The sequence below is a fragment of the Colletotrichum karsti genome (genome assembly GCF_011947395.1).
Source record: "Colletotrichum karsti strain CkLH20 chromosome Unknown Scaffold61, whole genome shotgun sequence".
Lineage (NCBI taxonomy): Eukaryota > Fungi > Ascomycota > Sordariomycetes > Glomerellales > Glomerellaceae > Colletotrichum > Colletotrichum karsti.
The window spans coordinates 117,668-144,194 of NW_024065961.1; the positions used below are offsets into that span (position 1 = coordinate 117,668).

Sequence of the window (26,527 nt, forward strand, 5' to 3'; positions counted from 1 at the left end):
CTTGAGGAAACGTGAATATGCATGGATTTGAAAACCTGGGTCCGTGAAATGAAGCCTGCATACGACGCATTCTTATTACAATCACAATCCCGTTTTCTTGCGGCCGTTGGGTCTTATGTCCGCCGGCCGATGTGGGCTTAACTCCCGTCTCACGCCGAACCCGGAACGGCCCCGCGTCGGCCGTCGCTCGGCGGAGTTAAGTCCGGGCCTGGCTTACATCCGGAGATGATGTGAGACTTAAACATACACGGTGACACGGAGCAAAGAATTCCTTTCCATGTGCAATACCTCATGAAGAAACACACAAGTCAACGTGTATGATGTAGAACAGTTAATTACTAACTTGTGATCTCAGCGCGCGGTTGTTTGTGGGTCGCAATTACTTCTTGGTAGACTGACGTTCATTCGTACCCTTTTGAATACTTTTATGTTATATCTCGAATACCATTTGCAAGAATCCCTTTCTAAGCAAATAAAACGGGACAGGCTGCCAAAAAGAGCGAATCCCTTGAGAGCGGTACCGATCTAAAGCCGCCTTGAAAATAGTTCTCATAAGGGTTTTCAGAGGCTATTCGCACAAGATGCCTGGAACATCAGCACCAACTGCATGAACGAGACTGAACATTGCTTTATCTCAGACTGCATTGATGAATTCAACGGAATCATAACCAGAGTTGAAGATCAAGCGACATGTGTTCACATCCAAGAGCAAACGACCAACGACCACAGTTGCCTCGAACGAAACGCCAGAGCCATTTCAATGACTTGATGCCAGTCATACCTCTTGAATGAGAACACGATGTGTTGGGAAAGTTCTGGATGCCTGTAATCTTACCTTGCCCCATGGCATGAGGGCCAAAATCTTGAAGATTTCCCGCCAAGCCGACCTCATTTGATGTCGGCCATCCTGCGGTGAGTGATACGGAGTCAGCTCCGTCTTAGCCAAGACAATCGCAAGTCGGCCCATTTGCGACAGACGGACTTGACTGGGTATATGAGTACGGACTCAAGAGAATCAACCTTTGCAACAACAAGGGACCGTCGGAATGAATGCAAGGGGCAAAGTCAACTTCATTTAGAGTTACGGCTGCCTTTCCATCTTCGGAAGGTTCCTGGGAACCGCACAATTGGTACGAGATTCACGATGTTGAGACCCTTGACTATTATGAAAGCTTAAAGCTTGGTTGTTGCAGAAGACTGTCCTTTTGGGGACTTTTTGGGGGCTATTCAACCCCGTTTTATCCACAACTGATCAGAAATTCTCTCAACTGCAACGTTCAGAGTTCCCGACCGAGCGGTTGGCTTTCTGCAAAAGGCTTGGGTGGTATTCGAGCCCACCTCTTTTACAGAAGAACATGAAAAAGTCTGCCCGGGAAGAATGAAAGGTCGCGTGTGTTGAATGAGAAAACGCGGAGTCGCCGAAGAAATCCATATCAGCAGGCATACCCATCTCGGGGAACCATTTCACACACCCAAACCTTAATGCCCACACCAACGTCACAGCAGCGTTGAAAGGGAAGCCAGCTCCGTTCGCCTGAACTCTCCAGCAGTTCATTCAGCTTCGGGTGTTCGACGAGGACAAGTTCCGCGACCTGTCCACTAACTCGCCCTTAGAACGGCAGGACTTTTAGATCTTAATACCCTCATTCTTGAGGAAGAGCTTAAATTAGTATATATATTACTTAGCTATTATTAAGGGGTTATAGCTATTCTTAAAGTTCTTATAGAAGGTATAAACTACTTCTATTATAGTAATAATAAGTATTATCTTAAAGTAAAGATTAAAGAGGAAGAGGGATAAAGGAGGAAGGGTTTAGCTTACTTCTACTACTTAATAACTCTATTAAATAGAGTATAAAAACCTTAATAGTTAAGGCTATTTATAACTACCTTTTAAGTAAACTCTATACTTAAAGTTTATATTACTTTAAATTTACTTTATAAGTTAAATAGAGTAATTCTATTCTTATATATAGTATTAGGAATAATATTAATCTTATTACTAAATTAGGTTAGAATATTAGTTATATAGTATATAAATGCGCTTTGCTTACGTACCTCAGTTCTATAACCTGTCAAACTGTAAATAAATCCAAGAAATACAGGTGTTACGGCCAGCTAACTGACAGTGGGTTTATATTAGCAGTAAGTTAGGGATTAAGAACTATAAACAGTATCAAGTCGTTCTATAGGGCTATCTAAGTAATTATAGGTCTTCAAAGGTCTTAGTGATCAGTTAAGTCCTCAATAAGAGTTATAGAGTAATCGTCACTTAGGTATAGCTAAAAGTCTCAAGTGAGAATCACAAGTTAATTGCTAAAGAGCTATGGAAGTCTATCCTTGAGCCGGGCTCAAGTCCATCCTATATACAAGTCCCAAGCCGTTCCTCTATACCTCTACCTTAGAGTCGCAGGAGTCAACCATCAACTCTATTGACTTCATCTTAATTAGTATACTTAAGAGTCGCAGGAGTCAACCATCAACTCTATCAACTCTCATCTCATTAGCTGAGGTCACGTAACTTGTTCTATAGTTCTTCCATTCCAAGGTAAGTCCTTTCTATTCCCGTGATCCTATATATAAATGTGACGTTCTAGCCGCCTAGTTATCCTTATGGGGCTTTTTCTCTGCTAAGCATGCCTAACGGGTTGTAACATTAGGTCTCCCCTCAGATGGTCTTATCCCTAAGACCAATATAAGTAGGTAGTGTCTCCTAGGTTGGGGAGTTATTAATTATGCTTCCTGATTTCCTCATGATGCTAACACTATATCAGGTCGCATTCAAAAATCAAAATTGAAAAATCCTATTGCCTATAAAGAGCTAGGTTAACTAGTCTCTCTTTTTAGATATAAGATGCCTTTTCCTTGTTCCTTATGTGCTGCCTTAGGGGTTAACTGTATTGTGTTGGAGGTTAATTTGTTACGGTGTTCCTATTGCGTGGGCCAGAAGAAATCCTGCGACATTTATAGTCCTTTAGCGTCGTTACTAATCCAGGTTTAAAAACAAAAGGTTAAGGTAGATAACAAACTCAACAGGCTAGAGGAAGAGCAGCTCACTCTTATAGCCAAGATACAGCGCCTTCATCATCATCAAAAGGAAATCAACCGTGAGGCCACAGACTTAATCCAGTTAGGTCTTTGGCGTGTGGAGGAGGTTGAGGAGGAGAATTGTGAAGTGACGCTGGGTTTGCAGAGTGCGGAATCTTCAGCTGTTGGGGCCCTGCAGGCTACTGGGGCCTTTGGCGTAGTGGATTGGAACGGCGTTAGCTTGGAGGATTGGTCTCCAGATTTCTTAACGAGCGGTACTAGTGCAGCATCTATTGAGAGTGCTAGAGGTTCTTAATAGGTTCCCACAAGTTGTCCTTATATCTATATCCTTTCCACTTAATGAGATATTCTATATCTCCATTATTATTACAGTAGTTAATAATTTATTTAACTTTATATTCTAGTTTAAGGGGTTCCATAATAATACAGTCTTTTATATATAAACCTACTAGTGCTTTTTTGAGAAGTAAAATATAAAAGACTAGATAGCACTTTATAGTATCTAGTAGTATAAGTTTGAAGTTAACGTTAGATACCTTCTATATAATTTCAAAAGGTCTAAGTTTCTTAAAGTCCAACTTATTACTTAGTCGTTTTATTTTGATGTTTCTATAGAGAAGGTATATACTATCCCCCTCCTATAGAGTTAGTCCCTTAACTCTTAAGGTGTTAGCATATTTATATATCTATTTATGCATAAATTTAAGTTCTTTTAGTAGTTCTTATTGGATTTCCTTAAGTTTATTAATATCTACTATAGCTTTTAGAGCTACTAGGCCTTATTATGGTTCTCCATAGACTATTAGGTTAAATCCATAGTTTAGATAGAATGGGGATTCTTTTATGCTTTCTCCTACTACGCTATTATAGGTAAACTAGGCCATAGGTAGCAATTACACCTAGTTGTCTTGCTTATAGTTGATATAGCAGTATAGATAGGTTTCTATAATCTAATTGATTTGTTCTATTTAGCTATTAGTTTATAGATAAAAAGTAGTAGATATTTTATAATTAGATCTAAGCTATAAGATTAGGGATCTCTAAAACTTAGAAGTAAATAACTTATCTCTATTAGATATAATTTCCTTTAGCATTCTATATTAGCTAATAATTATCTATAGAAACTTATAGGTAAGGTCTTCTATAGTACTAGACTCTATATATAGGATAAAGTATAAATACTTTATAAGTCTATTAATAATAACTAGGATACTATTATAGTAGACCTTAGTTATTAGTTCTTAGGACTTAAGTAACTTAGTGATGAAGTCTAATGAGATAGATTCCTATACGGTTTGTAGCACTAGGAGCGGCTATATCTTACTATATAGCTAATATTAGCTAGGTTTGCTTTTCGCGCAAACCTCATAGTCCCTAATTGCTAAAGATACTTCTTATTATATAGCTATTTTATTATAGTGTTATCTAATGCGTTTCTATATCTTAGTTACGCCTTAGTAGCTATATATAGGAGCAGAGTATATCTCCCTAATAGCTTTAGGAGATATCCTTCTAGTCGTGCTGGTATTATCTCTCCTGGCCATTATTAAGAGTCTAGCTACTAGCATAAGGTCTCCTTCCTTATCTTTCTTGAGGATAACTTGGGTTTCCTCAGGTACCTGGACTTTATAGTCCAGTCTTCTACTGAGAGCGTCTACTCTTCTATTTTCTTTGCCTTTCTAGTAGATAATCTTAAAATTAAATTCTAAGAGGAATTTAGACTATTTAATTTATTATTTATTAAGCTCTTTTAATATTATAAAGTAGGTGAGGTTCTTATAATTAGTATAGACTTTAACTTTATACTTTATTCCTAATAGTTAAGGTCTCTATTCCTTAAATGCTTTAATAATTACTATAAGTTCCTTATTATGAATTTAGTAGTTAAGTTCTAAGCTATATAGCTTATATGAGAAGAAGGCGTATAGGCATAGCTATCCTTTATTATCTCATTAGCCTAGCTATCCTCCTATAGCGTAGTCTGAGGAGTTGGTCTTAACTTTAAATAGTTTCTTAGGATTAGGTATAATAAGTATAGGTTCTAATATAACCTATTACTTAATCTTATTAAAGGCTTATTCTTATTTATCTTCCCATTACTAGGGGATATCTTTCTTTAAGAGTCTTATAAGAGGGTCGTTCTTATTTAAGTATCCTTTTAGAAATTATTAGTAGTAGTTTATATATCTAATAAAGGATTATATATCCTTAACGTTCTAAGGTATTAGCTAGTCTCATACTACTATAATTTTATCTTTTAATATTTTGAGGATTCTAGGGGCTATTATAAAGCCTAGGAATTCAACTTCTTACGCGTGGAATTTGCTCTTTTCTAGTTCCACCAGGAGTTTAGCTTCTTATAGTTTCTATAGCACTTAGTATACATGCTTCTTATAGTCTTCTAGTATTTTAGAGAAGATTAATATATCATTAAGATAAACTATAATAAATATATCTAGGTATTCTTATAAGACGTAATTAATTATTATCTAGAATATTATAGGTATATTAGTAAGTCTAAAGGGCATTACTAGGTACTTATAATATCCTCAGCGTATTTAAAACGCTATTTTCTATTCTTTGCCTGATTTCATACGTATTAGGTTATAGGCTCCTTTTAAGTCAAATGCTATAAACCACTAGGCTCCATATAGCAGATCTCTAAGTTCTAAGATAAGCGGTAGTAGGTAGTAGTTCTTAATTATAATATTATTAAGTTTTCTATAATTAACATAAAGTCATAGTTTACCGTTTTTCTTAGGTATAAATAGGATTAGATATCCTATTAGTAACGTAGAGGGTCTAATATATCCCTTCTATAGGTTTTCTTTAAGGTAAGCGTTAAGTACTTCTATTTCCTTTTAATTAAGTCTATAGATTACTTCTAACTTAGGCTCCTTCCCTTCTCTTAGGGGTATCTTATAGTTATAGTTACTATATTCTAGTAGTCCTATTTTAAGTTCTTTAGCAAATAGCTTCTAGTATTGCTAGTATTCTTCTAGAATAGATAGAAGTTAATCTTCCTTATTAATATCTATTACTAATAACGTCCTAGCGTTTATATCCTTAATTTATAGGTATACTAAAAATCTCTTTACTTTAGGAGTTCTAAAAGGTTTATTTAAGGCACCTCTTCTAGGCTACTGCTTAGTAACTAAATCCTAGTCCCAATAGAGTTAGCTAGTTCTCCAATCTATCTATAGGTTACTATTATATAACTATAGTCTTCTAAGGATGACATCATACTTATCTCCTATCTCCATAATATCAAAGTTCAGTCGCTCATTCTAGCTATGGATCTATATAGGGAGGTGTGCTATCTCCACTATAATACGTCCTCTACTATACTAGACTTATTCTCCTTTAATAGTGCTAAGTTTATAGCAGTCTTCTATTACTTTCTTCTTCTAGGTTATTTTTTATTTATTTACTATTTATAGCGATATAAAGTTTCCTTAGGCTCCACTATCTATTATTATAGTAGCTAGTCTTCTATTAAGTTATATCTAAACTTAGATATACTTATATCGTTAAGCTAGGTATACCCTAGTTATACTATATAGGGACCTTATCTTATCTACCTATTATTATCCCTTAGTTTTAGTAGGCAATCCTAGTTTTTTAACTAGTTATCTCTATAGTAGGTAATCTATTTCCCTTTACGTTATACTTTCTAGAGCTAGCTCTCCTTATACCTTACTATAGGGGGGGTTGCTCCATTCTAGCTGAGTCGCTATGCTTTAGCCTTATTTTCTCTATAGATTATATATTTATCTTATTAGCAATCTTACTAGCTTATATTGGTATTATAGAGGCATCTCATAGGGTACTCTTAGCTTAGTCCAAAGGTTGTAATTTATCTATTAAATAGCTTAAGTTCCTATCTATATATTTAGTTAATTTAATAGACCTTCTTAATAGGTTCTTAGTTAGACCTTCTAGAGTAGAATTAATATATATACTTATCTCTAAGATATTCCTTATAGTTATTAAAAAAGCACTATAGCTAATAGAGGTATTAATAGTAGTTACTTTCTATATATAAATATAGGTAGTTATCTAGCCTAAACTCTAGTTTATAGTTTCTATCACGCTATTCTCCTGAGGTACTAAAGAATTTAAGTATCTATTTATCCTTTATAGGATTAATTTTCTAGTACTAAAGGCGTTTGCTAGCCCTAGTAGTTTCATCATTAGAGTCCTCTTTAGAGCTAGTATCATTAATACTAGGTTTACACCTATAGATAGCTACCATCTAAGCACGTTATTATATAACGTCGCAAGGCTTATCTAAGTTATAGGTTAGTTCTTATTTAAGGCTAATATATTTAGACGTCTTAAACTATCTATTTTCTTTAAGGGCCCTATATTCTAGGAGGCTATTAAGTTATTCTTAAGCCTTATACTTAAGTTTACTATTACTTCTATATCCTATAGTAATAATTTATTAATTTGGGGTTCTATTAATATTCTTCACTCTAGTAGTATTATATCCCATTCTACTAGGGTTCTTAGGGTACTATCCTATATATTCCTTAAAGTCTAAATAAACTCTATAGTTATTATTAAAGTAGGTAGTCTAACTAAGTTATTTATAAGGGATTGCCTTAATAGTAGTACTAACTTATCTTTTCTTAAGTACTAGCTAGAAGCATTCTTTCTTAAGTGCTCTATATTCTTTTATAAGGTATCTATTCTTATTATAGTTATAGCACTTAATATTCTTCTTCTAGCTATTACCCTTATTATTATTATTACACTAGGCCGCACTAAGATCCATAGGTCTACTATAGTATCTATAGGTAGTACTATTATATTTATTACGTTAATTATTATTATAGTATCTAGGCTGCTATTAGTACTTATAGCTAGAGTTAGTAGGTTATTATTATTTACCTTTCTCCTTATATTACTTATATAGTTAGTTATTAATCTTAATAGTAAGCTTAATATACTAGAGGAAGTCCTTAGGTCTATTAACCTTAATAATTTTATTCTTAACTTTATCCTTAAGGTTATTATAGAATATAAAGATCTTACCTTTATTAGTTAAGTCTAACTAGGTATAGATCTATTAGAACTCTATAGCATAGTCCTTAGCTAACTTAGTCTATTTAAGGCAAAATAAGTCTCATTTAGCTTATTATTTCTCATTAGGGTCTTAGAATAGAGACTTTAGGGTAGACTTAAAGCCCTAGAAGCTACTAAAAATATCTCTAACTTTAGTAGAATAGTAGTTAAGTATTTCCTTATTAAGGTATTCTTTAAGGAAGGGTTTAAACTACTAGAGGGCTTATCCCTTAAGGAAGGTAGATATATAGATAACCTTCTTAATTCTATTCTTAAAGTTACTATAATAGAAATTCTAATAGTTCTTAACTTAGATAAGGAATCCCTTAAGCTATCCTAGGGATCTATTAAAAGGATTAAGAGAGTTAAGTTAAAGCTTCTCTCATCCTTCTATAATAGGGGTAGTAATAATATTAGTAGCAACTTAAAGAGTATAGTTCTACTATTTAAGTTCCTAAGTACACTAATTAGATAGGTATATAGCAGCCTAAAGTTCTTTAGTAGCGTAGGCGTTAATATTAAATATTTCCTATATCTATTAGATATTATAGTTAGCTTATTTAAGCTATTCTTTAAGCGCATTATTATTATTACTATTACTATTATCTTTTATTCTCTAATCCCTAAGTTCTTAAGTAAGGTTCTTCTTAACGGGGGCCTTCCCAGCGCTAGAAGAGGATCCAGTACTAGGGGTCTTTCTAGAGAGTTATAAAGACATTATAATACTATTAGTAGTTTTTAAAGGGTAACTTACTAAATAGGAGCAATTAAAGTATTATAGCTAGCTAACTAATAGTAGGTTTATATTAATAGTAAGTTAAGGATTAAGAACTATAAATAGTATTAAGTCGTTCTATAGGGCTATCTAAGTAATTATAGGTCTTTAAAGGTCTTAGTAATTAGTTAAGTCCTCAATAAGAGTTATAGAGTAATTATTACTTAGGTATAGCTAAAAGTCTTAAGTGAGAATCATAAGTTGATTGCTAAAGAGCTATGGAAGTCTGTCCTTAAGCCGGGCTCAAGTCCATCCTATATACAAGTCCCAAGCCGTTCCTCTGTACCTCTACCTTAGAGTCGCAGGAGTTAACCATCGACTCTGTCGACTTCATCTTGATTGGTGTACTTGAGAGTCGCAGGAGTCGACCATCGACTCTGTCGACTCTCATCTCATTGGCTGAGGTCACGTGACTCGTTCCATAGTTCTTCCGTTCCGAGGTGAGTCCTTTCTGTTCCCGTGATCCTGCATACAAATGTGACGTTCTAGCCGCCCAGTTGTCCTTGTGGGGCTTTTTCTCTGCTAAGCATGCCCAACGGGTCGTAACAACAGGTTCATCCTCGACTGTTATGAGAATGCGGCGACGGTGTCCTGGGAAACCTGAGTTGTGAATGGCAGCCAACCCTGAACAAAAGTTCTTCTGACGGAGTGATTGGTTCATCAAATTACCGGACCACCAGAGCCCTCGGCCGAGTGAAATCCTGCAGCCAAGATTCCTTCAACGTTGGTAGATGAAGACCCTTCTGCGCCACAGCCGCACGTCGGCAATTGCTCGCAGCGAGTCAAACATCAATCAATCTTGCCTCCCTCTCAACAAAGGAACCCGGGTACCCGGATTATCCGGCGAGGATGACATAAAACCCTCCGTCTGCGGTAGCAACGCCAATAAGACCAAGGAGCAGAAGCTCAAACACGCCAGAACCAAGAATAATTCAAAACGAAACACCAGAGGATCAGCCTGTCGAATCCTGAACCGCTTCTTTTGACAGCCCTCCTCCGGTCCAGTCTGACAAAGTCACAGTAAGCAGAAGAAAACCACCATCAAAAGAACCATGGAACCCGTGGAGCTGGAGCAAGCAGGAAAGTTATGGGGCGCTACTCCCTCGCATAAAGCTGAAATGGGCAAAAATCGGGGCGGATTCAAGGTCCGCCCGCGTTGCGCATGAACCGTCGCCGCGGCCAACCTCGATCATTTCCAGGGTTCTGCCAAGTTCGCCCAACCCAGGCGTGACCAAGTTGAAGGTCGAGAGTGGCTGAGAGCAAAGAGAGAGAAAAATTGAGTCCAAGAGGCGAATCTGCTGAATCAACAAATCACAGCTCTGACTCTGGCCTTCTCTGTCATCGCAAGACAACGATTTGCCTGTCGTCCGCATTACACGCTCAATACGTAGGTTAGATTTGACAAGCGCAAATGCAGAGCTTTGGCCCGCGTTCCGCCCAGATCAAGGCGTCGTGACCACCTCAAAACGCCCAAAGCGCTCAGAACCGAAGAAACACGTTCGATTCAATGTCCGATTCCAGAAATCCAACCTCTCCAGTTCAGCCCAATCGCCGGAACTAATGGCTCGCCAACGTCTCTTCCAATCTCGTCGGCCCCCAATATCACCTCCAAAGCCGGCACGGAACCCGTCTCCCGCCGCGTGGCTTGCCCTAGGGCCGGGGCTTTCGCTGCCCTTGTCTCCGTTCCCTCCCCTTTGCGCGCGCGCGCTGACCCTCCCTTGGGAGCACACAGACAATTGCCCGGCCGGAACCCCGGTCCCGGTGAAAGATGTGAAGGCAGGGATCACGTTAGGAATAAGCACACAAGAAAGGGGATCCCAGAGCCCACCGCGAACCCGCCGTCTCGTACGAGGGCGGAGAGGAGAGGGAAAAGAAGCGAAGCTGGAAAAAGAGGGCAGCGAAACTCCACAACTCCGGCGGCGTTTCGGCGGGGAGAAACGGATCACGGGTTGTCGACCTCCCGTCGTTCGTGGTCGGCGGTCATGCGACGTTGGTGGCGTCGACTTTGAGAACAGACGCCGGTGGCATGAGTAGCTAGAGCGCGCCTCTCATCTCGCAACCGTCTCTCTAGTCCTCTTAGTTTGTGTTTCGTTCCTCAACGGCAGCGCCGTCGTCGTCATTCCCGCTGTATCGAATTGACGCGGACACGCAAGTGATTAGTATGGAAAGCCGATGGAAGAAAAGTGACAGCTGACAGGAATAAGCAAAACCTGGCACCTGAATCTTAATCACCTCCACCTGTTCTCCACGTTCCAAACCATCTGTAAGCATTAAGCAAGACTGCGATTGCAATCCTCCTTCGTCTAGATACGATGAACCAGCCCCCCAGAGCCAGCAGACCCGAAAACATAATTCCTTCTCCCGAGTCCCGTCAATTACCTATTGTGATGCCGAAAGAGAGGGTCTCCGTACGCGAAGAAGAGTCTTCCCCCGGAGAACTGGGAATCGGGGACTTTCCCTCAGGCCATTACCCATCGGCTGCGTAGCATCACGAATCCAATAAATATTATCCGGGGCCTAGACGAGATCCGCCCAGAACCCCTGGGACATTTTGCGACTGCAATCCGATAGAGTCTGGGTCTCTGGTCCGAAGACAGGGCAGACTACCGAAGGATTCGGCCGGTTGCCAATATGTGACAGCTTCATGTCCGCATGTGCATCAATCGCTCACCGAGGCCCCTGAACTTCTCATGAAGGTCGATAACGATATCGGTTTTCGGGCTGAAGAGACCTGCTCGTCACTAGCGCACGCCGTCGAAGATCGAAGAGGAAACTCGATCATCAAATTCTCCAATTTTGCCCCATCGCGAGTCATTAAATCGGCGATAGGGCCGACACGTCGCATCCTACGAACCTCAGTTATCCCCCCGTCCCAAGCCCGACCGTTTGATCCCGATTCCTCAACTCACATCTTCAGAAGTCCCCAGAAGAGGAAGAAAAAAGGGTGCGAGCAACAACACTACCAATGGCGTATCGAACCGACCGGATCCTCTTACCCGTGTTCTCCATCCGCTCCACACACAGCGTGCCGGATGTGCCACCAGGATAGGGATAGCACCGGCCAACTGCGACGCCAGTCTCGCCCGGACTAACGTCCCAAGGGGTAGCCAGACGAACCGGGTTCTGATGCGTGTGTGGTGGTCGAAGTGAGTGGTTGCTGTTGCGTCGGGGGCGGTTTTCCAGAGCCCTTCGATGCCGTTTCTAAAGCCGTCACACAAAACTCTGGCTCTTCTTCGGGCGTTTCTTATTCATTCCCTCCTCCCTTGCGCGGCCTCGGCGTTGGCAGTTGCGCGGCGCAGTTTTGGCCGCCACGTTGTTTGATCGGGAGGCTTGCAGCCGTTCATCTGGCCGCAGGATTCGGGAACCGTTCGGCTTTTCTTATTTTCTTGCTCCCAAGCTTTTTGCCGCGCCGCATCAGACCAACGAGCCTCGGCCAGTGTCCGGGTTCAAAAGAAGCTTTTCGGCGGCGCAGTGTAACTGTCAAGTCGGTTGAAGGGGTTTCCTTTGCCTTGGAATTCGACCGTATATTCTCGCAGAAACCGGGACGACGAGACTCTCACATCGGTCCTTTCAGTCTCTCGAGACTTCGCCCCGCGTATAATGGCTGACAAGACGGGGCAACAAGACCCGCCTCTCGAGGCGAATCCAGGCCACGGCATCGTCCTGCGCAGTAGTGCCGATGGGAGACTAACGGCCCCTGCATGGAGATGAGTTGCTGCACAACAACACAGGCAGGAGTCCCAGACTGGAGTTCTCTCTCATTTTCTCACACTGGCAAATCCTCTTGTCGTTGGACCCCTGCGCGCACGAGTCCCCATCGATCCCTGTCTTGCCTTACCCTGCCCGGCCTGCCTTGGTCGTCCGCCGTGGCTGGACCTCCCTCCCTCCTGGGGTTTCTTCTTCTTCCTCTTCTTCCTGAAGATATGCGTGCTCGGTGTGGATGTGTGGCACAGATGGTGGGCTCGTCCCCCCCTCCATGTTTAATCAATCTCGAGAGGAACCCTGAACTTCCCTCGAAGGGGGCCCTGGAACGAACTTCTTGGTCCCTTACCCGACCATGGACGGACGACAGACCAGTCACGGTCTCGGTCCGCTGCTATTCCCACGTTGACGGGGAGCCTCCTGCATGTCAGTGTATCACAGTCTCACTCCTCATGGAGCAGAACCTCGCCTGCCACATGTGGTCGACGCCCTGGGTGCCCTGTCGCCACGGCCGGAGCTGGGGACCGGGGTCCGTCTCCGTCGTCTGGCCATGCCGGTCGACCTCTTCGTTTACGGGAACCGCAACCACACACACAGCTCGACCACCACCGCCACCGGTCTAGCGTACCAGACTCACGTTCACATACTGTGTCGGCATATACTGCGTAAGAGAGAAATAGGGGCCGCGTCTTAGCCAGACACGGCCGTCATACGACGTGATATGCAACGGCTGCCACTGTGCGGGTTGACTGGAAGAGTTACGCTACCGACTCACTGGTCTCTGTGGCGTCGAACCAAGTGGACCAATATGCATACTGCTTCCCTGGCTGCATCCAGCATCATCTCCGTGTTGGCATATTCGCTAGAGAACCACTCATCCCAAGTCGCAAGTGGCCTCTTGTTGACTAAGACTCAGCCCGAAGGGCGTTTCAACGACAACCTTAATCCCTCCCGTCCCCCCTTCTTCTCGTCTTGTTGTTGAAGGAAAACCTCCTCGACGCCTCCATCACGACAAGACGAACCGAGTCAAGACGATACGCCATGGTCGACGGGATAGATATCTAGCACGCGCGCAAGACGACCGATTTCCACCCCAGCCCTGAGAGGGAGGTTTACTTCCTCGACACGATACCCCGCCATGAGGTTCTTCACGATATTCCTGTCCCTGGCCGCGGTACTGTCCGGCGTCGCGGCCCAGGGCGATGCCTCCGCGGCCGTGGCATCGCTGCCGTCCTGCGCGGTACGTTCTACCGTCCTCCTACTATTATTCTGTGTCCGAATACTTACCCGAGGAAACAGCAAGCATGTCTCTTGACAGCCGTCTTGAACTCGCCGTGCGCGCCCACCAACCAGACATGCATCTGCACCAACGCTCCTTTGCAGGCCGAAGTTGAAGTTTGTGTATTGCAGAACTGCACGCTGCGCAACGCCCTCAGTCAGTAGTAAACTCTCGGGCAGAGCCAAGACAAACCCTTCGGCTGACCTTGAACTCGCAGCGACCAAGAACATCACCCAGACGACGTGCGGCGTGACCCCGCGGGACCGCACCACCCAGTACAATATTATCTCTATCACAATGGGAACCCTCTCCGGCGTCTTCGTCGTGATCCGCTTGGTTCACAAGATCTTCGCGAGCGCGGGCGTACTCGGCGCCGACGACTGGTTCATCCTCGCCACTCTGGGCTCCGGAATCCCGGGTACCGTCATCAACACCCACGGCTTCGCAGCAAACGGCCTCGGAAAGGACATCTGGACGGTCCCCTTTGACAGGATCACCGACTTTGGCTACTGGTTCTTCGTCATGGAGCCGATGTACTTCGCCCAGGTGACGCTGCTGAAGATGTCGCTCCTGTTCTTCTACATGCGCATCTTCTCGCACAACAAGCTCGTCAGGAACCTCATCTGGGCCACGGTGACGTTCAACGCCGTCTTCGGCGTCACCTTCATCTTCGTCGCCGTCTTCCAGTGCACCCCGATCAGCTTCTACTGGACAAAGTGGGACAACGAGCACCCCGGGACGTGCCTCGACATCAACGCCATCGCCTGGGCCAACGCGGGCATCTCCATCGTCCTCGACTTCTGGATGCTCATCCTGCCCCTGTCCCAGATCAGGGGGCTGAACCTGCACTGGAAGAAGAAGATCGGCGTCGCCATGATGTTCTTCGTCGGCACCTTCGTCACCGTCGTGAGCATCCTGCGCCTGCAGTCCCTCGTCGCCTTCGCCAAGTCGCAGAACCCGACGTGGGACCAGTTCGAGGTGGCGACCTGGTCGACGGTCGAGATCAACACGGGCATCATCTGCGCCTGCATGCCCTCGGTCCGCATCATCCTCGTCGGCTTCTTCCCCAAGCTGCTCGGCACCACGCGCCGCGGCACCTCGGCCGCCGCCAAGTACTACATCCAGTCGAGCGGCAACCACACCGGCCACGGCCGCAGCCGCGCCCGCACCTTCGGCAACGAGGCCAAGATCAAGACGGTCGACCGCGAGTCCGGCCTCACCAACGGCAGCCCGAACGGCATCATGTACACCAAGGAGTACGCCGTCGACTACCACGACGAGACCAGCCTGGTACACATGCGGGAGATGGAGGCCTCGAGTTCCAAGACCGGGAGGAGCGGGTCGCCGTTTTGAGATTTTTCTTTTGTTTAATCAGCGGGATTGGGGGGGGGTTTTGGCGTCTTCCGTTGCGACGACATGTATGAAACTTTGTAATTGATACCATCATAGCGTGAGGGACTACGGTACCCCAAAATGGTAATTGACTCTTTAATCGACTCACATCGAATGTTCTCACCGTCACGTCTGTCTGGTTGATACGAGCAGCGATGGAGTCGTTCTCAGCTCCGAGGCTCTTCTCGGCGTAGTCCGCTCGGACCCCTTGACCTACGTCGTCGTGTGATCGATAATGCCGGCGTCAGCAACGCTCCATGCAGGTCTGCATCGGGAATAACACTGAGAGAGGCAAAGGCGGGTTCCGTAGAGGCTTAGCAGGACTTGGTTCGGCGAGACCCAGAACGAAGTCTTCTGTTGATGGCGCGAGAAGGAACAGGAGTCGTTGAAACAATCTTGGTGGATCTCGTCGACGTGGTATCAGACCCGAGCGGCGCACATCCAACTTCCCTTCCGAGTTGTGATCCCCGCTCGGGCTGAAAGAGGAGATAACGTTGCCTGCGATATCCATCCAGGCGGTTAAACTCTTTCTGGACGCCGCGGGCCGTCTAGCTGGCTGTCTTGTCTTGGAAATCAACTAATAGCGTCGGTTCACCGTCTTGTTCTAGGACGACTGCGAAGCCATTCGGGCAGACAGGAGAAGGACCCTGCTATCGTGTAGCCCCAGAGGCAACCGGGTTTGGCTGCTCGACCGGAGAATTCTGTTCTTTGACGATCGATCCGGCGGACATTGGTCGGGGACTAATCGAGAAGGTCACGTCGTGACGGGAGCCACAGGAAGTTGTGCCCGGATCTGCATTGACGTGTGTCGGAGGGTCGCACCCAACAGTTTGCCGACGTAGGACGCTGTCAATGTCAACCCTACCGATATGAGACCCCGTCCAGAGACGGTCGGAAAGGGTGGGTAGACAGCTGTCTCGGCCGATCGGCGTCAAGGTCCAGGTAGGGTGACTTCAGACGATCGTGCCGTCCCCCGACCGAGACGCTCCGGAGATCGAGAGTTGTTCAGAAGGTCGCGCTTCGCCGCTCCGGGCCTCGGTGCTCCTGCTGAGGGCCGGGGGTGATTGGTGATGAAGAAGTCGACGTTGATCTTGCGGCGGCGGGATCGCAGGAACAGATTCTTGGAGGAGAGGGACCATGGTATCGGAGTAGATGGCATTGAATGTTAGAAACGAGGGTGGCAGTGAAGAAGTGTCAGTAAGGCAGTTAGTGTCGTGCTAGAAACACAGGGGTAGAGCAGTGCATATCCAACAACAATTGCACGGTCGCATTCATGTCAGCAGGGGGTTCTCCAAGATCCTTCGGAGCTCACCGCGCGGCCATTCTCAACAAGAGCCGTAGGAAAGTGAGTGAGAGCGAGGAAACTGCCGACACCAATGGAAACGCCCTATGATCGGTATTGAGAGTACGTGTATGGAAATGACTTGCGTGCTTCAAGTCGGAATATGCGTTGGTAGAATCTGCTGAGAATGATGGTGCTCAGTCTTAGACACCCTGGACTGAACATTGCGTCAACATTGAATAATGAAAGATTTCTCTGACAGCTGCCATTCGTGTATATGTCATTGAGTGTCATATCTATCAGTTTGAGTAAAGACGAGGACGGTAAGGGAATGCATCGATAATTGCCGAGACGTGCGTACATCACTTGTAAGTTGATACAACGCTAGCCACTGATACATCTATGGATGCACATTTCACGTCCTTCCAGTGAGGTTGGGCACTTCATCATAACTCTGATGTGAATGCATCGTTTTCTGATATAAAATTGTCATAATCTCTGCGTTACACGGGCGTTAGATACAATGCTTTCCCCGGAAACTAAATCGTCAACTCATTCCGCTCATTCGACACGATTGACACTCACTGTTCACCACCGCTGAGAGGTCTGAGCGTGGGCAGTGTCGTCTCGCATCGCGATGAAAAGTTCCCTTGCGCAAAGCCGATAATGACTCACCAGAAGCAGAATGTCATCGTTTGTCTACGCGTACAGTTCATCTCGAGTGTAAAATACCCAGTTCACAGGACGATACTCAGTGCGGAGGTTCGGGGCTTGTACATGTAGTGAAGCATCCGTTGGGGCCAAGGCCATGTGTTCGTTAGTACGGTTCCGTCCTCATGAAGTGGACCGCCCCAAAATGCACACCAACAAACAAAAATCAACTCCAGAGTTGCAAAAACAGAATCAGAAGTAACATTAGAGCAAAACAGGAAACAAGAAACTCAAATGGCAAAAGGGATGATCAGTGGGAGGCTTGAACTCCCGGCCTTGGCATTACCAGACATGTCTGATGACATATTAGTACCACGCTCTAACCAACTGAGCTAACCGACCAGTTGCTGTTAAAGAAGGTGGATGTAAAGTCACCTATGACCCCCGCAATCTCCGGTCTCGTCTCGCAAGGTGTTGGCACCTTGTCGGTGCTGGCCAGGGGCGACCCTCCTTTTGAGAGCAGTCGTCGGTTTTAAGAGCTGGATTTCTCACCTTTTGGTTCAATTCTCTGTAGTTTGTATGGCTTGCTCTTGTCGTGGGAAGACGGCGGAGCAAATCACATTCAAGAAGGATTGAGGAGGATGCGCATTTCGTAGTGAAATTCAAGGTACGGCAAATGGACGGAGCAAACACGTAATAACAAACCAGTCCATGTTGACCGTTCTGAGTCCCATCAGAAAAGACTTTTCTGGTCCAAAACTGAATCCCAAAAAGTAAGTGCATCATCGCCTGGACCCGGTCGACAGTGGTCGTACTTCACCCAAGTAATCCAGACTCAGGGAGGTCCGAAATCCGCCTTCCTCTTGTTCCTCCACCACATCAGCTGCGGCGAGCCAAGAGGTCTACCCATAGGCTCGTCCTTAAACACGAGTCCAGCTCGGATGGTTTCCTCCTCAAAACTTCTCTTGAAAACCTTCGAAGGACCGCCGGTGCATGGGAAGTAGTCCCGGGGGTCCGGGTCCCTCCCGATGTCCCGCCCCTCGGCGAGCTCGAGGCTCACGACGTAGCCCCCGTCGAATAGGTTCGCCAGGTGCAGCTTCGTGAGCGCCGTGGCCTTGGCGAAGTAGTCGAACACGGGTTGCCACCGACCGGACTCCAGACTCATCTCGTTGATCATCAGCTCGTTGATCCCGTGGTGTTTCCGCAGGAACGTGAGGAGCTCGTCCTCCCGCGCCGGCAGCCCGCGGATCATCACCTGCTCCAGGCGCGGCAGCTCGACCTCGTCGGCGATGCGCGCGAACATCTTCCACCACGCCTCGGACAAGCCGTTGGTGAGGGTGCTGTACAGGTGCACGTCGAAGGCCTCCAGGTTGGGCATGCGCCCCAGCAGCCCCGCGACGCCGGGGAAGTTCTCGTCCGCCGACGCCTCCGGGTCGGCGGCGCTGAACTGGCCCGTGTTCGAGCCGAAGGCGCGGTGCCAGACCTGGTCGATGCCCTCGAGGGTGGCGACCTTGGCGTCGATCTTGGCGGCGTCGAGCTGGACCGGGGTGGACACGCTGATGGCGAAGTTCTCGACGGCGCCGAGCGCGACGGCCGCGTTCGGCTCGGCGTCCAGCTGCGGCAGGAGGGCCGTGACGTCGCCGGCCGGGACGCTGCAGCGGTTCGTGCTGCGGAAGACGGTGAGGGTCTTGACGGGGACGCCGCTTCTTGCTATGGCGAGCATGACGAGGCGGAATACCTTCGTGTTGCGGACCCAGAGGGACTGCCAGTCGCGGATGGTGTGTGGTGGAGCCGAGCCCGAGCCCATGTCTGTCGATACGGCGCCTTCGATGTCGAGGGTGTCGAGCTTTTCGAACGCTTTGAGGCTAGAGGCGAGCGAGTCAATGACGGACTCGTCGGTCTGCTTCTCGCGCTCCTCGATCTGCGCCCGACACCACGCCAGCTCGTCCTCGGCCCGCTTCAGCTCCTCCTCTGTGAGGCGCTCCTCGGTGGAAGAGAAAATGGGCCCATTGGTCGTGGTCACGGTGCGACGTTTGGTAGAGACCTGCTTGGTCAGGCCCTGGAGGTCAAAGGTCGTCGAGAGGACAGTCAGGTGGGACACGGCCGGCGCGAGGACCTTGTGCGATGCCAGCGCCGCGAGGCCCTCGAGGCTGGAGGCGCTGAGGTCCGTCTTCTGGTGGGCGAAGTGGGATGTGAATTCCGGACCGAGGCACTTCTCCGCGAGGGATTTGGAGGACAGACGGAGTTCCTTGGCGGAGGCGAGGTCTAGGTTTCCGAGGATCTTGGAGAAGAGCTCCGAGGGTAGGGTCTCCGGGTCCCGCGCCGGGGTGGGGGCCGGGGATGCGGGGTCGACCGCGCCGTGGGTGGTTGATGGGTCCATGATGTTGTGATGCGGATGCATTGGATCTTCGAGCTCATTTCACGGGGTTTTTAGCGGTATTTACACCATTTGATATGAACGGTTGGGATTCCATCGGGCGAACCAATAGAAGGCGGCATATTGCTGCCTGCTGTGTGACAACCGTGTCTGCAGGATGAAGCTTTTCTCCTACCAACGTTTCCCCTCATTGCTTTCCGCCTTGATGTTGGTCGGGGGCGTTGGATGTTTGTTGACTTCCGTTGGCGGCATAATGCGTCACCTTCGCCTCGGCCCTGCGCCTTGAGTCACAACGTTGAGTCATCCGCAGGATTCGGTGCCCAGGCAGAAGCAAACCGACTTCGTCCAAAGTTCCAAGGTCCAACAGTCCAGTGAGACTTGCGACTTCGGCCTGGTGCCTTTTCATTCGCAATCGACCCTGCACCGATCAGGTAACACAAGGAGGCGACGTGTTTGTTTCAACTTCCATCTAGGACAACGCCAAGGGGAGAATCAAACCTCGGCAGTCACCTTCGGATCAATTGTAACACAGGCCTTGACTATGACCCATGATGTTGATGTAAGTTGTACAGTCCTCCACAGTTATTTTTCCCTTGCAACTACTTCTCGCTATCTCTAGTCCTATCCTTACTACTATTAGCTCTAGTGTTCTCCTTAGTATCCAGTGTTACCCCTGAAGTATTCAACTAGGAATAATAACTGTGGAGGGGTGTATGACTTCCAAACCATTTATGGATCCATGTTTTCTTCTGCAAGCCGGCCAAAACTACGGCATCGTGTTGGAGCATCGGGTAGCCTCAAACTTCGTATGATGATTGCATACGGAACTTGGACACAACTAGTCTCATAGTCAACGTAGACGAACGTCGAGCTTCTCAACGCTCGCTTCTCAACCCTAACATGCCAGGTCCTCGTGTGGTATATATCCCTTGGTGTAAGCTGCCTCCCTACCCATTCCCATCACCCCACGAGAACTCCGGCCTCGTCCACTCAAACGTATCCAACAAATCAAAATTGAAATCCAAATGCGCCGAGAAATCCCACTCCATGAAATCCGCCCCCGGCACCTCACCACCACCACCACCACTCCCCGCCGCCGCGTTCAGCGCCTGGTCCAGCACCCGCTGCACGATGACCTTGCAGTTCTCGCAGATGTTCCCGTTCGCCTCCTTCGGACTCACCCACCCCAGGAACCCGACCAGCAGGCTCAGCAGCTGCACGATCCGCGACCGCGTGATCCGCTCGCCGGTGCTGTCGGGGGGTGCTTCCGAGGGCGGGACGGAGGGTTTGAGGAGTTCGAGGCAGAGGATGCCGCCGCCTGGGGCCGCGTAGGCCATTACCTGGGTGTCCGTCAGCTTCATTTTGCAAGATGTGAAGAGTAGGAAGATGGGTGTCTCTGATATTGGGGATGGAGGGCTTACCAGCCACTTAAAGTCTTCGTACACCATCGCAAGACCATCCATGTTCGTCCAGAATATCATCGTCGTCGAGGTCAACTCGTAGCTAACAGCCAACAAATCCTTCTCGTTGGCACAACCATGCCGGCGCAGCAACCTCTCAATAAAGAACAGGTTCTGCAGGTGCTCCAACCGCATAATCATCCTCGGATACAGCATCTCGGCACCGATATCCGGGTCCCTCACATCCGACTCCCTGAACTGCAGCACGGCAGGCATATCAGCCGCGGCTCGCAACTCCCTATTCTTGAGGTCACTGCATCACTCCCTCGTCAGCAACCCATCCTCACTCACACCTCAAGCATCATACAAAAAAACTCACTAAAGCGTCCCCGTCGACACACCCCCCACCGTCCCCAGCGAAATCTCAAAGATCTCGTCCCTGATAATCATGAGCTGCACCCGCGCCCGCCAGAACGTGATCGAGTACGCCGCCCCGTCCGTGTTATACCCGTTCGCGTCCAGCGAAGCAACCGCGCGCGCCAGCGCCGCCTCGTCCGCGAGCAGGTAGTCGTCCCGGAGGTCCAGCGGCGGCGGGGTCTGCATGTAGCGTCGGCTGAGCAGGGGCGGGCGGCCCGTGATGGAGGCGACGACCTTGTCGATGACGAAGATCTTGTAGAGCAGGCGGCGCCGGATCTCGGAGGCCAGGGTGGGTTTGTAGGTGGTGGCCTTGGAAGGCTCGACGTTGAGGCCGAGGAAGGTCATGAGGGAGACGGCTTCGCCGTTGTACATCCAGCACGAGAGGCCTGCGAATAATAGTCAGACGCCGAGGGGCGGGCGGAAAGGGGGAAGATACATACTCGTGTCTCCGGAGACGATGGACGCGATGATGGTTCGCTTCCAGTAAACGTAAAGCAGCAACGAATTCCCCACCTCAGTAGCCCGTCTCGCCAGAGCCTGGCAATCATTAATGCACCTCCTGAACACATCCCGCTGCCGGTGAGCGGCCACCCGTCCTCCACTCGGCGGCGGTCTCGTCTCGGGACGAACGAGGTGCTCATTCCTCGCACTCAACTCCCAATAAATGAACAAAATCCCCAGCGTCTCCCACCGTACATTCCTCCCCATAAACTGGCCCATCCACGCCTCGGGATCGGCCTCGTGCTCCGCAAACGGCCTCGCCGTGTTATCGCACAACACGCGGACCAGATCCGCCAACCGCGCATCGTCCCGGACGGTCCCGAGGTAGTCCCCGAACGTCTCGTACAGCGAACGCAGAGCGCGTTCGGCCACGGGACGGACGAAGGCGTCGTGGGGATCGAAGTGGGCGGCGAACAGCGCGCGGCCCTTGTCTTCGGTGGGTATGCTTCTCAGGACGAAGAGGCATGTTTCCAGCGTCGTGGTCGAGGGCGGGGGCTCGGTGATGGAGGATGTCGCCGAAGTCGCCGTACTCCCCGCCGTCGCACCGTCCGTCCTCGGCGTCTTGCTCGCTCCGGTGTCGTGGTCGGATAGTCTCGCGCCGACTTCCTTGTAAATATCCCCAAAGGAGTTGAACCCGAGGTGGCCGGACAACGAGACCTCGCCCCCGGCGCCAGTACGCTCACCGCCCGAGACATCTCGGCCGGTAGTCCCAGCCGTTGTCCTCTCCGGGACGTGTTCGACGGCCGTTGAGCCTGTAAGTGGCTGCTCCGCTCCCGCCTCCGAGCCCGAGGTAGACGACGGTCCGGGGCCGAGTTCGGGCGGAGCAGCCTGCGCCTGCATTTGTGCGGGCGAGCTCATGGTGTACTCGCACGTCTCCGTCTTCCTCCGCCGCCTGCAGCTCCCGCAGACCGGACGGGCGTGGTCGCAGACGACTTTGCGCCGGCGGCAGGGGTCGCAGGCCTGGAGGCGGCCGTTCTTGCGGTAGCGCAGCGGGGTGGCCCGGGACTCCATCGTCACTCTCAGTCCGATTACTTTGAGTCTAGCAATTCAAACATGACATGCCCGAGACTGCAGATGTAGTGAAAATATGAAATCAGAGTCTGGCCGATGTTCTGGACGATGGGGGATGATGGGAGCGACTACCCGAGGTACTAACCGAACTTTTGGAAGTTCGGCCTCGGGAGGTCCATATTTCCCCTCGGGAAGTGATGGGTCTCGGCCGGATACCCGGGGCCGAAAGCTTCCCGAGGATTGTTACCATTTCCGTATATTGACGCCATTCAGGCCCGGCGGGGCTCGGCCATGATGTTGAGACGTCCGGGTGAGATGATTGGATCATTTTGAAAAACTGATGATGGAAATGGATTGCAGTCTTTTGAGTTGCCGTCTCATCGACTCCGGACATGGGGACGCGGGGTTGTCGATGATGAGGTTGACTGTTTGGGATGGTAATAATTTGAAGACGGCTTTAATAGTGCGAAAATGCTGCATTCAATAGGTGTTTATCTCTTATTTACTACCGTGAAGGTGGAGTAATCATCTCAAGTTTCTGGACTGTATGAGTTTAGTTAAGCAGCACTCAAAATACCACCCTCACCATGTTCACCAGCAATGCCTTTAGGCACTCCCATCTCAAGACCTCTCATCTAGCCCAAACGCAACCTCAAGAGAAAAGAACAAAATCTCACAGTCTCAACCAAAAACACCAACCCATCCGATAACCTCCCTGACGGCCGACGGTGGTGTCTGTTCCCGCGCCACATTCGAACGCGCACGGGACCTGGCTCGGGATGGTATCTACAACAAACGCATTCGCCTCGTTGGCCGGGCCGCCTGCTGCGGGTGCGATGCTCGAGGCTACGGGGGAGTACCTGGGTGTGCAGCTGTTATCGGGACTCGGGATGGTGATGACCACCGCCTTCGTACTCGCGCTGAGGATATCAAGGGTCAGACCGAGTCCCGGCTGGTTTGCCCGAGATCATCCCGTGGATCAGATGGCCTCGGTAGAACAAGAAGGTAGTGTGTATTATTTAGCTCTAGCAGGGCATATTCTCTTACAAAGACATCTAGTCTATGCCTTTAGGGTCCCTGTATAACTTGCTGATGTGAACAGCATTGAACCTATGACAATAAAGGGGATATCAGGCCTTGCTTCCCATGATAGCCTGGTGGGTGTATTCTCGTGCGGATCCTTGTCCAGCACAACATAGTAAAGAAGATACCAACAGCGCGTCCCTCACGCTTGAAGCCAGAGAAGAAAATCGACGGAAAGGAATGATTATTCAATCCTCTTCTTGCCCTCCTCAGCATTCATGTATCGTGCCGTGCTGAGGCCGCGCTCGTGACGGGCGACAAAAGAACCCAGCACCGAGTCCTTGCGAGCCTTGGACATGTGCTCGTTGTAGCCCTCAAAGGCCCACGGCCTGGGGTTCAGCTTCGGCCAGTTTACCTAAGCAGTGTGAGTGAGTTGTCTTGTGACGATAGATCCGTTTACTTACGTAGAGCATGCCGTGGCCGAAGATGAAGTTGCCACACCAGGCAGCCACGGCCAGCCAGAAGAAGACGAAGATGCGCATCGTGACGACGGCCTCGGTCTTGGTGAAGAGGCCGACGAAGATGAGGAAGAGACTGAAGGCGAGGATGTAGGGAACGGATTGGATGAGAAGGGGCCGGCGGTCGGCGAAGATGAGAGAGCTGCCGATGTTGGCGGTGCCCGGCAGGTACGTGCCGAGGAACAGGTCGAACGAGTCCTGACGGGGACCGTCCAGGAAGTTGTTCTTGAAGTAGCGGGTAACACCAATGCGGGCGTCTTGGAGAGCGCCCATCTTGGTGCGAACACCTGTGCGGGTGACGTCCGTCTTCATGGCGCCGGTGCCGGAGTACGAGTTGGAAACGACATCGGCGTTGTCGGCCCAGAGGTTGCGGAACATGTGCTCGAAAGCCGGGTCCTCGTCACGGAAGGATGAGCCACGGCTCATGAGGCCCATCTCCTCGAAGATGCGATCGAGCATGTGGCGGGCGAACATGGACTGGACCACGTTTGTGCGGTCGAGGCAGTCCATGCAGTTGGTGCGCATGACGCTGGTCTGGTAGCTGCGAGGCTCGAGACGGCCGTCGTTGGTGCCGGGCATGTCCACGGCGCGGAAGTAGCCTTGGGCATCGAGGGCTTCCTTGAGCTTCTCGATGAGGGCGTACGCGCGGTGCATCTTCATGCCCTTGGTCTCGTGGTGGTAGTCGAAGTAGATGTAGTGCAAGCGGTCGAACTCGACGGCGCGCTTCTCGGGCTGGATGGTGGTGAACTTTTCGTTGGTGTGGCTGTCGCCCTCCGTCCGCTCCTTGGGGGTGGAGATGAGCTTCTCGACCATCTGCTCGTACGAGGTCTTGACGCGCTGCTCGCGGCCCTTCTGGTTCACGAGGTTGATGAGGTAGTTGTCGCCGTAGAGGCGGATCTGCTCCTCGAAGTGCGCCTGCGCCGCCGGCAGGGCGCTGTCGATGCCGCGGACTTGCAGCTTGGGGACGTAGCGCAGGCTGTTGATCTCGGCCCAGTAGGTGGGAACACTCCCGCGGGTCTGGACGTATGCCATGATCTGGGTCTCCTTGCCGTTGGCGCCGTACTTGCCGCTCTGCATGTCGGTGCTGCCGGCGAAGCCTCCCATGCCACTGCCCGAGTCGTTGAAGATGGTGATCTGCTCGGTCTCGTTGTAGTTGGCGGCGTGGCCCTCGTCGTCTACGCCTCGGGTGAAGTATCGGGTGCCGCCGCGGTGTCTCGATCTGCGGGAGATGAGGGTGACGGTCACAGGGGTGCCCTTGAAGGTGGTGGGCTTGATCTCGAGCATGCCGAAGATGACGGGGAGAATAAAGGGGTCGGCACCAGGCTGGGAGCCAGCATGGCCTCTGGCGCCTCTGGTGCGGAAGTCGATGAGGTCGGACTGGATGAAGCGGTTGAAGAAGAAGCGGTCGTCGGCGCGCTGCCACAGGGGTAGGGAGGTGTCGGCGGAGGCCTGGCGCTGGAAGGAGTTGGTGAGGTCGATGGAGTAGGAGAAGTACATGGGGCCGTTCTTCATGAAGGTGTCGAGCAGGCCGATGAAGGTATCCTCGTCGGGGTCGCGGATCTGGCGCTCGCGCATGGGCAGGATCTCGGTGGTGACGACCTTGTAGACCATGTGGCCCTTGAGGCGGCCCATGGGCTGGGCCTTTGTGATTACAATGACATATTTGTCTGTTGGAGAGAGGTAGTTAGGGCATTGGGTCTTGGTTTGGTGCGGAACGAGCTCTGGGTCCGAGTCTGAGGAGGCTTACCGAGTCTAAGCTGGATGATGCCGAGAATACCAGCGATGCTCGAAACGCGGGAGACTCTCTTGCCCAGGCCGGCATCGCCAAGGCGCAGGTCACCGGTGGGACGGTCGATGACGAGGGCGGGAGCATCGGGAGAGGACGGCGAAGTGAAGACGTAGGAGTCGGGAGCGACCTTGACGTTGATGTCGCGATAGGGGAGAGTGGGCGCCATGATGTCGAGGGCGACGGCGATAGCAGACTCGGGAGTCGAAGAGTGGGAGGAGAAGAAGGGCAAAGTAAAGCAAAGCCAAGCAATGGAAGACAAAACAAGGGAGTAAAGAGTGAGCGAATGGATTAA

The 26,527-nt window shown here is 49.2% G+C and overlaps 4 protein-coding genes across 4 annotated transcripts; 1 reads left to right on the forward strand and 3 right to left on the reverse strand.

Annotated features, from left to right (window-relative positions):
• Positions 1 to 13,733: 13,733 nt before the first annotated feature.
• CkaCkLH20_12566 (CFEM domain-containing protein) lies at positions 13,734 to 15,227 on the forward strand (the record flags this gene model as incomplete). The annotated part of the gene is made up of 3 exons (XM_038895279.1): positions 13,734 to 13,835; positions 13,895 to 14,030; positions 14,092 to 15,227. The coding sequence occupies 3 exons, from the start codon at positions 13,734 to 13,736 to the stop codon at positions 15,225 to 15,227; spliced, it is 1,374 nt and encodes a 457-aa protein (XP_038739418.1).
• Positions 15,228 to 18,034: 2,807 nt separating this feature from the next.
• On the reverse strand, positions 18,035 to 19,579 carry CkaCkLH20_12567 (uncharacterized protein; the record flags this gene model as incomplete). Its single annotated transcript, XM_038895280.1, has 1 exon — positions 18,035 to 19,579. The coding sequence occupies one exon, from the start codon at positions 19,577 to 19,579 to the stop codon at positions 18,035 to 18,037; it is 1,545 nt and encodes a 514-aa protein (XP_038739419.1).
• A 944-nt stretch (positions 19,580 to 20,523) lies between these two features.
• Positions 20,524 to 22,905, reverse strand: CkaCkLH20_12568 (fungal specific transcription factor; the record flags this gene model as incomplete). Its single annotated transcript, XM_038895281.1, has 4 exons — positions 20,524 to 20,916; positions 20,998 to 21,289; positions 21,356 to 21,779; positions 21,834 to 22,905. 4 exons carry the CDS (start codon positions 22,903 to 22,905, stop codon positions 20,524 to 20,526), a joined length of 2,181 nt encoding a protein of 726 aa, XP_038739420.1.
• A 1,267-nt stretch (positions 22,906 to 24,172) lies between these two features.
• Positions 24,173 to 26,401, reverse strand: CkaCkLH20_12569 (uncharacterized protein; the record flags this gene model as incomplete). Its single annotated transcript, XM_038895282.1, has 3 exons — positions 24,173 to 24,343; positions 24,393 to 26,113; positions 26,194 to 26,401. The coding sequence occupies 3 exons, from the start codon at positions 26,399 to 26,401 to the stop codon at positions 24,173 to 24,175; spliced, it is 2,100 nt and encodes a 699-aa protein (XP_038739421.1).
• Between the last annotated feature and the right edge of the window lie 126 nt (positions 26,402 to 26,527).